Source organism: Ochotona curzoniae, unplaced genomic scaffold, assembly GCF_017591425.1.
Source record: "Ochotona curzoniae isolate NIBS_2020 unplaced genomic scaffold, NIBS_Ocur_1.0 scaffold_4701, whole genome shotgun sequence".
NCBI classification, from domain to species: domain Eukaryota; kingdom Metazoa; phylum Chordata; class Mammalia; order Lagomorpha; family Ochotonidae; genus Ochotona; species Ochotona curzoniae.
This window is the reverse complement of record NW_024467122.1, coordinates 55802711-55816795: the sequence shown is the minus strand read 5'-3', so window position 1 is coordinate 55816795 and position 14085 is coordinate 55802711. Positions and strand designations below refer to the sequence as shown.

At 38.5% G+C, this 14085-nt stretch overlaps 1 protein-coding gene across 3 annotated transcripts in view; it reads left to right on the top strand.

Moving 5' to 3' along the window:
• Positions 1-12653, top strand: part of SECISBP2L (SECIS binding protein 2 like) — a 44070-nt gene extending 31417 nt beyond the window's left edge. For all 3 annotated transcript variants that reach the window (XM_040970189.1, XM_040970191.1, XM_040970190.1), the window contains 4 exons: positions 1846-2066; positions 3622-3776; positions 5097-5316; positions 8306-12653. In XM_040970189.1, coding sequence (XP_040826123.1) covers positions 1846-2066; positions 3622-3776; positions 5097-5316; positions 8306-8994 — 1285 coding nt within the window. In that variant the 3' untranslated portion in view covers positions 8995-12653. The remainder of the gene's footprint in view (positions 1-1845; positions 2067-3621; positions 3777-5096; positions 5317-8305) is intronic.
• The last annotated feature ends 1432 nt before the right edge of the window (positions 12654-14085 follow it).

The following is a 14085-nucleotide window of genomic DNA, read 5'->3' as shown; positions in this document are numbered from 1 at the left end:
CCTTATTAAAGTGATTTGATAGTAAACATACTCTCTGGGTATCAGCGTTTTAACCCTGGCAACTTTACCACTATCATCTTTTTTTCAAAATGGGGGCAGGCATTTGGTGAAGCAATTAAGCTACTGCTTGAGACACCTGCAGTCCACACCACAGTGGTTGGGTTCGAGAAAAAGCTTCCCTCTCCATTCCAGCTTCCTGTCATTGGGTAACAGTTCAAGTACTTGGGTCCTGCAACCAATAAGACATTAGGATTGCGTTCCAAGCTTCTGGCTTTGGTCTGACTCAAGTCTTGGCTGTTGCAGGCATTTGAGAAATGCATCAATGGATGTGATCCTTGCCTGTCTGTCTCCTCAAACATATACAATAAATAAAGAAATTTTAGGAAGCGATACTGTGAGTTTTACCCCTATTTTGTTTATATTAAAACTTTTGTAGGCAGTTAATACCAAATATCTAAGAATATGTTACACAAGCTATTGATTTTTTTGTTGTGTTGTTTGGGTTTTTTTCCAAAGATTTATTGATTTTTTTATTTGAACGTCAGATTATAGAGAGGAGGAGAGATAGAGAGGAAGATCTTCCACCCATTCATTCACTCCCCGAGTGATCGCAACGGCTGGAGCTGTGCCGATATACTAATGAGGACTTTGCAGATATCTGATTCCAGGAGTCAGGATCCTCTTTGGGTCTCCCACATGGGTGCAGGGTCCCAAGGCTTTGGGCCGTCCTCGACTGTTTTTCCAGGCCACAAGCAGGGAGCTGGATGGGAAGCAGGGCTGCCGGGATTAGAACTGGTGCCCATATGGGATCTCTGCACATGCAAGGCAAGAACATTAGCTGCTAGGCTACTGCACCAGGCCCAAGCTATTTGTTTTTAAGCAAATATTTTAAGTTTTAGAATTGAGATAGAGGATCCTTAAAGTATGAGTTATTGTTGTGAAGGATTTTAACATTTGTGTAGATAAGTTAATTTGAACTTTAAAATGACATATGGAGCAAGTGTTTGCAGTTTGTCGTTTGAGACACCCACGTCTCATATCTGGAATTTCTGGATCCAAGTTGACCCTGCTCTCAATATGGTAGTTTTCCTGTTAATGTGCATTTCAGGAAGCAGAAAGTAATGACTCAGGACAGATGCGCATTGGGCACTTGGGAGTGTTTACTTAGTTCCCAGTTCGTGCCTGTGGCATGTCCCATACCTGGCTGGAGTGGGCTTTTGTGGAGTGAACCAGCAGATGTGAATTCTCTTTCATTTTATGTGTGTGCCTCTCAAATAAGCAAGAATAATAAATAAAAAATTGTAAGTGATGTATACTAATATAATCTGTGTGAGTCCAAATGATTTATCTATTGCTTTTCCTTATGCCATTGCTTTTGAGCAAATGCTTCTTGCTTAATTTTGAAAAGTTAATTAAATATCAAATAGCAGATGTGGAACAAATTAAACACTTGGAAAATAAAATATTACGTATGAATGAAGTAAGCAGCTTGAAAGAAAAAAAGAATGAAGAAAATTATTTTTTAATTGCATGCCTTAATTTTGCATACCTTATGACGATGAACGTTTCCTTAGTTTGCCCATTTATTCCTTCTGAAGTAGTTTTGTACTTTAAGTAGTTTTCATATAAGAGTTTCCCTCATAATTTTTTTTTGCACTAATGAAGGAAAGGTTTTTCTCTTGCATAATTTGGAAGTAGAAATGTGCTTTTGTGTTGTTGTTACTAGACTAGAAATTATCTCAGCTCTCCCTGGATATATTTTTCTCAGATGAATTTTCCTAATTTTTAATAATTTTTATAGAAAAATGTTAGAATGAGTTCATCTGTGTTTGTTTTCCTTTCCAGGTATTGTAATCAGGTTCTTTGCAAAGAGATTGATGAATGTGTGACTCTTCTTCTCCAAGAGCTTGTCAGTTTCCAGGAACGCATTTATCAGAAGGATCCTGTGAGAGCCAAAGCAAGACGACGACTGGTTATGGGCCTAAGGGAGGTTACCAAACACATGAAGTTAAACAAGATCAAGTGTGTTATAATTTCTCCAAACTGTGAAAAAATCCAGTCAAAAGGTATGCACATGATGCTTTTGAAGTGTTTTATTTTTTTTTAAAGATTGATTTGTTTTACTTGAATGGATTACAGAGAAAAGGAACGAGGGAAAGAGAGAGAGAAATCTTCCATATGCTGGTTCACTCACCAAATGGCCACAGTGGTTGGAGCTCTCCTGATCTGAAGTCAGGAGCCAGGAGCTCCTCCTGGGTCTCCCACATGGTTGCAGGGACCCAAGGATTTGGCCCATCCTTGACTGCCTTCCCAAGCCATTAAGCAGGGAGCTGGATCAGAAGTGGAGCAGCCTAGACACAAACCAGCACCCTTTTGGGATGCTGGCCAGCCCCTTGGTATTTACTTAGTAAAATTGTAGAATATATACCGTTTTGAAGTGGAACCCATATATCTTTCTCAATGGAGTATAGATATAAAACAAAATCTCCAGGATGAAAAAGAAAAAAAATTTCAGTACTGAAAGTAAGTCATGTGCTGAGATTGGACTGTACAGAAAGTGCTCTTGTGTGAACACTAGTGTAGAGAGTTTCGATCAGATCTGCAGAATGTCCCTCCTGTTGAGATCCTAGTGGGAGCCACTTGGGCCATTTCTTTATTTCTATATATTTCCTGTTTAAAAACTTTTAATATTAGCTTCTTTTATGTTTCTTTCTTCTGGAAAAGACTTAGGGCCAGCCTCTTCCCGAGACACTGGCATCTCATATGAGAGCTTATTAGAGTCTCAGCTACTCTGCTTCAATGTTGCTCCCAGCTAATGTGCCTGGGAAAGAGCCCAAGATAGCCTAAGAGCTTGGGCTTTGCACCCGTGTGGGAGACCCAAAAGGTGCTCCAGGCTCCTGAATTTCATCTAGCCGTTGTGGCCATTTGGGGAGTGACCCAGTGGATGGAAGATCTCTCTCTTTTCATTCTGTCTCTCCCCCTTGTCTGTACTGTTTATCAAATAATAAATTTAAAAAATGTTAAACTCTAAAAAAAATTAGATAGACAGGCGACGTTCTCTGCTTCTGTTGGAGATTTGTCAGAAGCCAGAGATTGCATGGATCAAGATGCATATACTTTGGGTGAAGCACTTTTTACCGTGTCTGTGTCCTTGCTTGTCCTGTTTGATGGAAGAGCTGTTTGGGTGACTGGCATAGGTAGAAGCATCTAGTAGTATTGTTAGGCACAAGCACAGGAAAAAGAGACCAGCTGAACCATATGTATTATCTGTCTGCACTGTGACAAGTCCCTGTCTGACCCAAAACATTGGTTATTAAAAGTTTTAATTAACTTATTTATAATGAATTTTGAATTGAAATTTGATTTTTGCTTTGTTAATTTCCATAAAGAAACTAAATTATTGTGCTCGAAGGAATTTAGAATTTAACTGGGGAGAAGGAGAACAAGTATCTCCATTTCTAAGAGACAAGGTCATTTAGAGTGTGTGTAACAGTATAAGTGCTACTAGCATCAATAAAATTCTTTACTGCAGTGTTTTGTGCTTTCACTGTGGCATGCTCTGTGAGCTCCACTTAGGAAATAACTAAATGAAAACCTCCGTGTGTGTGTTGATTTTCTCAGGCGGTCTGGATGAGGCTCTGTATAATGTTATAGCCATGGCACGAGAACAAGAAATTCCTTTTGTGTTTGCCCTTGGAAGAAAAGCTCTAGGGCGCTGTGTGAACAAGCTAGTTCCTGTCAGTGTAGTGGGAATCTTCAACTACTTCGGTGCTGAGGTAAGAAACACTGATCCTTCACACATCCCCTTGTTGAAACAGGCCAGCATTATCTTCACGCATTTGAAGGAGTGATGACTCTGAAAGAATCAATGGAAAATTCTTGACTATTATATTTCCTTTATGAATAGTGAAAAATTTACATAGATTAATCTTACAGCAATTTGAAAAACTTGTACTTTGTTTTCCTGGATCAGATAGGTAGTAGTTGATGATATCCTGGCTAAAAAGATCCAGTATTATGTAATGTGAAACAATTTCTTCTGCTTCTTTGATGGGTATGTTATTATGCTACCGGAAGTCAAGAGAGAAAAGAACCCTTTAAGTGGAAGGAACTTCTCCTTTAGAAAATGAAATTCTGAGCTCAGTGCAATAGCCTAGTGGTTAATCCTCACCTTGCAGGACTTAGTATCCCTTGCTGGTGCATGTTCCAGCTTCTCCGTTTCCCAACCAGTTGTCTGCCCGTAACCTGGGAGAGCAGGTTTGAGGATGGCCCAAAGCCTTGGGATCCTCTATCTACATGGGAGACCTGGAAGAGGTTCCTGGCTCCTGACTTCAGATTGGCTGAGCTCCAATGGTTGCAGCTGATGGAGAGTGGACCAGCAGATGGAAGATTCTTTCCCTCTGTATCTCCTTCTCTTCCTGTATATCTGCCTTTCCAGTAAAAATAAATAAATCTTAAAAAAAAAAGAAATGAAAATGAAATTTCTAAGCAAATTGTTAAAATACTTTGCATCTGTCGCACCCATTTCTCTCCTATTGAAATAAAGCTGAAAACTAAAAAGGTTATTAATACAGAATTTTAGACTTTTTTTGAAGTTGATCCTTTGTTACTTCTTGATGACACTGACACGCATTACTGTGCTAGTTTGTATATTTTAAAGTGCCCATCCCTTGCTTTTCAGTCACCGTGTTTGCATGCTTCCATTTCCTTATCCATTGAGCTTCTCTCCTGCCTATCACCTACTTTCTACTTTCTATGAAAATATAAGTTAATATTTATGCTCCCTCATTAGCCCATATTTTTCTCCTAGCTTACCATACTGCTTTGCTGTGGTTTATGTACCTTTCTTTCCTTTTAACAAATGTGACTTATTTGGCAGCAAGTCCCTTGTCTTTATATTGCTGACACTTCTCATTATTTGATCTTGAACAGCCTATAAACATTTATTGACGAATGTGATACTGTTTGTCTGCCAGCTATTCAAGTAAGCTGTTTGTGAAAATTTTATAAAAGCCTCTATGGAAAAGAAAGCTCATATATAAAGATCAAAATAAAGGTAATAAAAAAGAGGTTGATCATAATCTTTCTGTTTTCAGAACCTGTTCAATAAGTTAGTTGAACTCACTGAAGAAGCTAGGAAGGCATATAAAGATATGGTTGCCGCAATGGAACAAGAACAAGCAGAGGAGGCCTTAAAGAACGTGAAAAAGGTACCGCACCACATGGGGCATTCCCGGAATCCCTCTGCAGCAAGCGCCATCTCCTTCTGCAGTGTTATTTCTGAGCCCATCTCTGAAGTAAATGAAAAGGAGTATGGTAAGTTGTGTGCCATATTAAATTACTTTGAAATGAAACCATTTACAGGTTGCAGATCATTCCGTATAGGCATCTATGCTACTGTTTACTTTCAATTTTATTATTCAGATTTTGTTCAATGTTTTGGTTTAGAAATGTGTATGTGTCCATTAAAATTAGGTCGTATTTGAGACCTTCTGTGAGACCCTGGAGTTTAACCAGTTTCAGAAATCTTAAAAAGACCGTAATGATTTCCAAAACAGTGTATTATACTTGTGATGTATCACTAAGTGAATACTAGCAAGTTTTATTCTAATATTTTCAGTCTAAGCAAAACTTAGTTACAAAGCATTTGCTTTGAGCTAAATCTAATTGTAGAAAGAAAAACAGATTGAAAATAGCATTTACCTTTAATATTTTTATTTTGGTCTATGGCTTAGTACATTCCTTGTTTTAATTTTGTAATACTTTGAACTTTTGAAGTTCTCTTTCTGGGATCTCGTTTCTGATTCATGTCCCTATAGCCCTGTTCCTCTTTTTAGTCCTCTGTTCATCCTTTGCTTCTCCTGTTAATCTTATCTGCGAATTTTCTAAATAGCTGGTTGCCATCTAAAACCTAACATGCAAAGGCCAGAGTTCTCAATAAAGAAGGTGAAGAGAAAGCACTAGTTTTGTAAGTAAAGTAGATTCTGTGTGTATACTGAAGTGCCGAGTCTCAGGGGAAAATGACAATAAATGCATAAAGCTGTGAGTTTGTGCAGATGACACAGTAACGGATAATCTTCCTATGGATGCAAGTAAAGTAGTGGAGGCCAGTGTTGTGGTATAGCAGGTTAAGCCAACAGCCTGTAGTGCTGGCTGGCATACCATGGGCACTAGAGCAAGTTCCAACTGCTGCACTTCCAATTCAGCTCCTGTGTAGTGCACCTAAGATGACCCAAGTACTTGGGCCCGTGCATCCAGGGAGACCTGGATGGAGTTCTTGCTTCAGCCTGGCTCAGCCTCAGCCATGGCAGCCTTTTGGTGGGAATGAAAAGATAAATGCATTTGAAATGTTTTGTTTTGTTTTATGACACAGTTTAATAGGCATTTGGTTTCCCCTTCCCCTTCCCCTTCCGAAGTACCCTCCCCTCCTTGCTGATTTTCCTTTCAGTTTTACAGTGGATGTCTTTCATGAACTTTCATAAATCTGTCATGCTGCTACTGAGGTGTCTCCCAACAATGTAGGCATAGACAGTGTTGGAGAGTCCAACATCCAACTGTCAGGACATTATCAGCCATTTCACTGGGAGTCCATGCTTGTACTGTATTCATAGAGACATACTGTTCTCTGTCTCCACCTCTGAACTTACCATTATCCACTACATTTCCATTAAAATGCACTCGAAATTTAAGAAAAAAATCTATTGTTAATTTTCTTTTCATACTCGAGTGTGTCTGTGACAATTTTCATTAGATAGACTCCCTGCTGCTCCTAAAGCTCACTGCACACCCACTTGAGGGACACAGCTGCACTAGAGTGGGAGTCCAGGGGGCTAAGACGGGGTAGAACAGCGAATGAAAAGCAATGGGTTTTCAACTGTATATGTAAAAAATTGCTGTGGGAGTTTGTATTACTGAATGCTTCTTAAGAAAATCAGGGAAGACTTTCATGAAGAGCCTGCCATTTAAGGGTGATTATCAAAGATGAGTAGGAATTTAAAGGGGGAAGGAGGAAAATGCATCTTATTCCAAAAGGTGAGTGTGTGCTACAGTGTAGAATATGTTGTAACTTCAGTCAACGGGTAGGATTCACAACTACACTGAGCGTGGACACCATGAGACAGGACTGAGGCAGGTAAGGACTGGATTATTGAGGACTCAGCTATACCAAATCAAGGAGTGATGGTCTAGGATAACACAAAGCCAGTTAGACAATGATGGGATCCAGTGACAAAATGGCTAGGATGTTAGATAGTGAAAATGGACAATCAGATAAAGAAGGCCTGAACCAAGGTAGTAGTGAACAAACATTATAACTTTTGAATTAGTAGTGACATGGTTTATGAATGAAAAATATGTTAAGGAAAAAAAATAGGATCAAGGTTTACTATCAGTTTCTTCTGCTCTGAGACTTTGTAAATGACAGTGCCATTAACTGAGAATGAGAACGTAAGAGGAAGAGATTTCGTTTTCTTGAGCCTGAAGTGAGCGACAGGAAGGAAGGATTGTTTTTCTAAACCATGTGCCGTGACTTGGAGTGCCAAAAATGTGGCCTGTGTTAGCATGTAGTCCATGAGAGATAGGGTGAGTACATTTATGTGTGTAGTTTGCTTCTGTTACTATAACTTGATAAGAATATCATGCCCTTAAAATGCAAGTAGTAGCGGGGCACCGTACTGATTCCTGGTATGTTATTTTGTCCTGTGTCAATTTCTTATCATTGAAAATAGCCTAGATTATCACTGCTCTGTCATAACACTTGCCTTTGCCCTCCACAGTCACTTTGTAAACAAGCCACTTAAACAGATATTCCAAAATGTTAGAAATGCATGGATGGGTTATTTGCCTGTGTGTGGAAACACATTCATACCGGGCCAAAGACATATTGGGCCACTTGCTCAGTGAGTATGATGCAAATTCAGGAAATCAGAACTGTTTTCACTGGACATGCTGGCCCCAGCATCTCTCAGCTGTGGGTCCTTGAGGCTAGTGTCCCACTAAGTTGCACAAATAAACAAATTTTAAAAATTGAAAATTCATTGATTTTTTTGGAATATACAAATTTTATGTGAATGCCAGTGAGTTTCTGTTATATCTTTTACTCTCTGAAATATTATTCTTTTGTCTCCTTCCTTTTAATGTACATGTTTGACAAATGTTTTCTCTTTATAATATTTAAACTAGTACTAGAATAAATTGAATTTTAGTTTTCCAGACAGTTGCTGAGCCAACATATTTCTGTATTGTATTCTTCCCTTTTATTTGGGGAGGGGTTTCTGGCTTTTAAAATTCTGTTTGATATTTGTAGAAACAAATTGGAGAAACATGGTGGAAACTTCAGATGGACTAGAGACGTCTGAGAATGAGAGAGAGGTTTCTTGTAAGCACAGCACATCTGAAAAACCCAGTACACTTCCACTTGACACAAGCCCTGTTGTTAAGCAGCCATCATTAGTGGCTGCAGGCAGTACTACCTCAGCTACAAACCCTGGGAAATCTGCAGCAAGTGATAAAGAGGAAGTGAAGCCGGATGACCTAGAATGGGCCTCCCAGCAGAGCACAGAGACCGGCTCTTTGGATGGCAGTTGCCGAGACCTTTTGAATTCCTCCATAACTAGCACCACCAGCACTCTTGTACCTGGAATGCTGGAAGAGGAAGATGATGAAGAAGAGGAAGAGGATGAAGACTATACTCATGAACCCATATCTGTAGAAGTGCAGCTCAATAGTAGAATTGAGTCTTGGGTCTCAGAGACCCAGAGAACTATGGAAACCCTGCAGCTTGGAAAAACCCTGAATGGTTCCGAGGAAGATAATGTAGAGCAGAGTGGAGAAGAGGAAGCCGAGACAGCCGAAGTGTTGGAGCCAGGGGTTGACAGTGAGGCCTGGTCTGCAGATCAGCAAGCTGGTCCCGAGCAGCCACAACGGAAGCCCAGCAAGTGCAGCTCCCTGAACCAAGAGCACTCGGAGTTTGATTCTTCACCCCAGAATGCGTAACTCAGGAAACGTTTGCGTTCTCCAACTGTGTAAGGGTTGTAGCCATTACCTTTTATGCTTCATCTCAACGTTTTGCACTGTCTAGTATTTAATATATATGTTTAATTCCTGATAACTATTTTTGTAGCTTTGACCTGTTTTGTTATGATCTAGAGCTTAGCTTTTAATTAGCATCTAAGTGTTTTTCTAGGAAATGCGTGGATAATTCAGACCTGTTTTGGCTTATTTTGTAATGGAAACAATGATTACAAAAAGACCAGGTTTTAAAGTAAATAAAATTTAAAACGCCTATTTAAAGTCATTTTGAAAGTTAATGATCAGGGTTATAGAAAGATAGAAGCAGTCACCAATGTTTGCTTTAAGACTATGCCATCTTCATTCTGACTTATCTGACCTAAAAGTTTTTGCAGCTTCTTTATGAAAGAACTGGAGGTCGAGTCAGAAAAATAAACAAAAGCTGCAGATAACCCAGGTAACCAAGAAACAAAGTGTTTCATATTTAAAAAGAAAAGAGAAGTTTGACACAGCTTTTACTTGATCCACACTTGCTTGTTTCAGAGGTTACAGAGGATGGTAATCCATTAAGTCAGGAAGAATTAACAGAGTCTTCAAGTCTTGGGCCAGCACTGGAGCCACCATGGTAGAGTAAAACAAGCTGGCACCATTGGTGGAAAGTGATGAATGTTGTCTGGATCAGTGAGCATCACTCATGACAGGACCTGCCAGAGTCTGTTCACGTTTGCTTCTCACTTACCTCAGGAATGCTTTTGTACATAGTGTTATTTACATGAAGTTAGGTGAATAACCATAACCAGTAGTATGATGACAGCACTTACACGGACACTCCCCGAAACGAAGTCTTATACTGGTGTGTTCTTATGCACGCTCTGGTTCTGGACACTCTTGACGGGAGATACAGATGTGACTGAGTCTCTAAATTTCTCCAGAGTGTGAAACCAGTTGATCTTATTTTATAATAGATTTTTACACCTCGCTTTGAGCTCCTTCCATTTTAGGACCATGGCTAACTGATAGGAGGTCAAGGAAAGGAATTTTGCACATCTTGTAATGTGTATCTTAGTAATCAAGGCTTAGAAGAGGAAGGTTGAGAAGAGAAAGTTGTTCTGATGGTGGTGAAACTATTAGATTATTTAGCGTATACACATATATGCAGATATTAATTCTTTACTCATTATTAGTTATCTCTGTCCTTCTCTAGGAATGTATATACCTGTTTGGGAGGAATTAAACTTACTGAGCCAGATGTTTTATTTACTAGTTAGTCACTGCCTGGGCTTTAGTGATTTACAGTATGTGTACGTAATGGTGTGAGAAATTACAAATTATTTTCTGTCTTACCTCCAACTCCCTCTTTTTCCCCCAACAGCTCTCCGTCTCCCTGTCCCCCACCCCACAGATATACACACTAACTTCCCACATAGAGGCTCCCATAAGCAGGCACAAAAATGAGGAGGAAGGGGTATTTTCTCCGCCCTGGTTAGATTGAACAGGGCTTTGCCTTACAGAGGCAGGAAAGAAGTCAGAAGGTTATTTATTGAAATCCTTGGAACTACTGTGCTAGTTTTGATGTTTTATATTGTATACATTTAATTATTGAAGAAATTGGATTCTTGGTCGATGACTTAGTGTTGGTGCATTGTGCAAGTTTAGGAGCAATGCTGTGTAGAAAATGTCAGTGTATCATCTTTATCAGCATGCCAAGAAGGGGGCATTATTACATTGTCCTACCTAAACTGTTCTCCAGCATAGAATTCCTAGGCACCAGTTATCCAGTACTTGAGGGAACACAGTATGTAAGGAATGATGCCTCCGGAGTAGTGATCATAGATTTATACACGGCAGATCTTACAACCTCTGTACATTTGGAAGTATTTGTTTAAGAAATGATAGATGTTTTGAACTACTGACAATCTTTACAACAAATTTTAAAACTTTCATACTTTTCTGATGTAAATTTCCTTTGCTCAATGTCAGTGATTCAGATAACTCTTGATCTTGAGGTAATGGCTTTTCAAAGGTTTCTTATATTTTATATCTCTTCTGAACATGAATTATCATTTCAGATTTTTGACATTTGTATTAAAAAGTTGAGGAAATCTTCAGAACACCAACAAAACTTTTGCTGTAGACTTCAGATTCAATGATGTGTTCAGTAAACGTTTCTGTACTTGCAGTACCGCCTCTGCCAACAAATCCAAGGGACCACGGCGTTTTTTTATACGAGACAGGTCAGCTCCAGCGCACAGCCTGAGCTTTCCTAAAGGAAGTGCTACTGTGTTGAAAGGGGGTGCTTGAAGAAGTGTTAATAAAGTCTTGATAATTGCTTTCTTTAGATAGATTTTGAAATTTGTGTACCTTGAGTCACAGGCTTTGGAGAGGTAGGAACATTGAGTTTTTTTTTTTTTTTTGTCTGTTTGTTTCACTTTGGAAGTGGATGTAGTTGGCTCTTTGGAGATCTAGAAAGAGATTTAATGGTGAGATTAGGGTTTCAGCATCACAAGAACCACAACCATAGCAGTTTTTTCTTAGTGTATAGAGAATAGAGATTGTTTTACTGGCAATAATAAATACTAGATTTCTATTCTAGCACATAAATATATGAATTGCAATATAAATTACACTCTCAAAATTAGATTTCTGCTTCAGTAGGTTTTTTTTTTTTTACTGTGAAGGTTACTTCTCAAAAGACAAATGTTCATATTACTTTAATTTTGGTTTCAATGTTTGTAAATGATGTGTAATATATTTCTTTTGACTAAACATGGAAAAATAATGCGTGTTATACATTGAAATGTTTTTTACAGGCTTTGATTGGAGGTCATTTTTGCAGAGATGGTATTTTATATGCTTCCAGTATTTGGAAAAGAATTAGTCAAAAGGAATTCACATAGTTTAAATATTGAGAAATTAATATCCAAATAATATACTTGTCTGATTTCTTAATAAGCTGGGGGAGGTGGGTGGGGTGGGAATGGTAATGTGCAAACAAGCAGTTACTCCATGTTCATTTTCAACTCTAACATAAAATCACTCGATGTTAACACATTGTTACTTTAATATTTGTATAAAGAAGTATTATTGTTTGTAAGGCTGCTGTTTGCTTAAAAAAAAAAAGAAAGCCCTTGTTATGTAAGTATTTTCTGTACATTGTGCCAACAGGTTAGAATATTAATTTAATCCAGGTGAAAATTTTATTATTTTGATTTTTTTAAATTATCTGTAAGATAATTTATTTACAGACATCTTCTTCCTCCTCCCTCATTCTTTGCAACCTTTTATACGCATCACAGATTCAACCAAATTGTTGCCTACACCGAATCTCAGTCCTAATTAATGGCAAAAATTTAAACTTTGTTGGCACATTCCACATTAAAAATATTTGTATTCTTTTGTAATTTAATTTCTGAATAGACCACATGAACTTATAATTTAATGTCTTAATTGTAATGTTCTAATAATAAAAGTAGTGAAATTAGTATGAGTTGTAAAATGAAGGGATTTTTCATCTTGTTCTTTTGCTTTATGAAGGATAATTGTTGTATCACATTTGGGGGTTAACAACAGCTTTTTTTTTTTTTTGCACTATGTAAATACCAGTGGGGATTGTTCTGTACTAATAAAATGATTATTGAAAAGTGGTCTGTCATTTCAGAATATGTTACTGAAAGCGTTTGTGACTTATCTAATATGTAGGCTAGAGGGAAAAAGTCGCACTTGGAGTATTGCTCAGTGCTTGCATGAATTTGCCAAGAAATCCACGGGAAGTAATTAATCATACAGAGCTCTATGTGGGATGAGTGGTGTGGTCTGCAGACCTGGATGTTGACCAGAGCCCATGCTGGGAGTAAGAGAAAGCTGCTGCAGATTCTGTCTCCATATTCCATCTCCTATTCATTGAAGCTTCTAATAGCCCTTTGGATGCTGTTAACTGATTCTCAATTTCCAGATCAGAAAGAGTCATGAAGATACCGAATAATTGCACAAGATCAGTGTAATGGTTCCATGGCAGAACTGAAACTCGGTCCTATCCGAGTTCATTGAAGCATTTCATCAGTGCTGTGTAGTATCCAACACCAAGTACTCAGTCTATGCAAACCAAACATGCTCCCTAGCCAGCTTCAGGTGCCTTCTGGAATGTGAAATGTGGAGACCTGGTAGACTTTGGGATTGGATTTATTGGGAGTCACCTGATCACTCCTGAGGGTATTCCCAGATCTTATCACTGTATCACGTTGAAATGTAGAGAAAGTCTGAGGAGACTTGTCAGTTAGGAAAAACAATAAACTTCTTTAGTAATCACAAAGAGAAGGGATAACTCATCCATTGTGCCAGGTGTCTCAGTTTTTGAAAATGTTTGTATCACTCTCTGTAGTTGTTTTCTCAGTAGTGATTGGTTTTTCTCCTAACTGGCCAGTAGAGGGTGTGCATGGCACCTGAAAGCAGTCAAAAGTGCCAAGGTAAAAACTTATTTATTAATTTGTTTGTTTATTTTAATATGAAGTTGGGAAGAGAAGTATTCTGAGCTATGGGCCTTGCTGTAAAAAGTACAACTTCTGAGTTTTAAGCATAGAGCTCAGAAACTGTGCCCATAAGGATATCATTTCATTTTAGAGAACTTAGACTGCTGTTAAGGGATCAGTTGTGTGACATTTCTAAATTATTTTGAGCCAATATTTTTGGCATGCTTAGATTGTTCTGATGTTACTGAGAGGAAGTATAACTTTTGTAAAATATTTGTTTCTAGACGTCACTGATAGCTTGGGAAATGGCAGGGCCATAGCATCCTCCTTTGGGATCTCACAAGGCAACATTTGGAGAAATGTCAAGTGTTTCTGTTCCAAGCCCAGTCTGAATGCTTGGATTCCTCCCTAGTCTTATCTCTCCATCTTGACAGGTGACAGCAAATAAAAACATGTAACAACCACTGCCTTATAATGGTGGACCTCTGATTTCAGCTTTCAGTTGCACTCTTGTCTAGCAGAATAGTGACAGGAATAGCAGAGGTGCCTATTAAAGTATGCACATACCATGAGTGCTTGCTTTCACCCCTCCCCCTTCTTACCAAGCTTT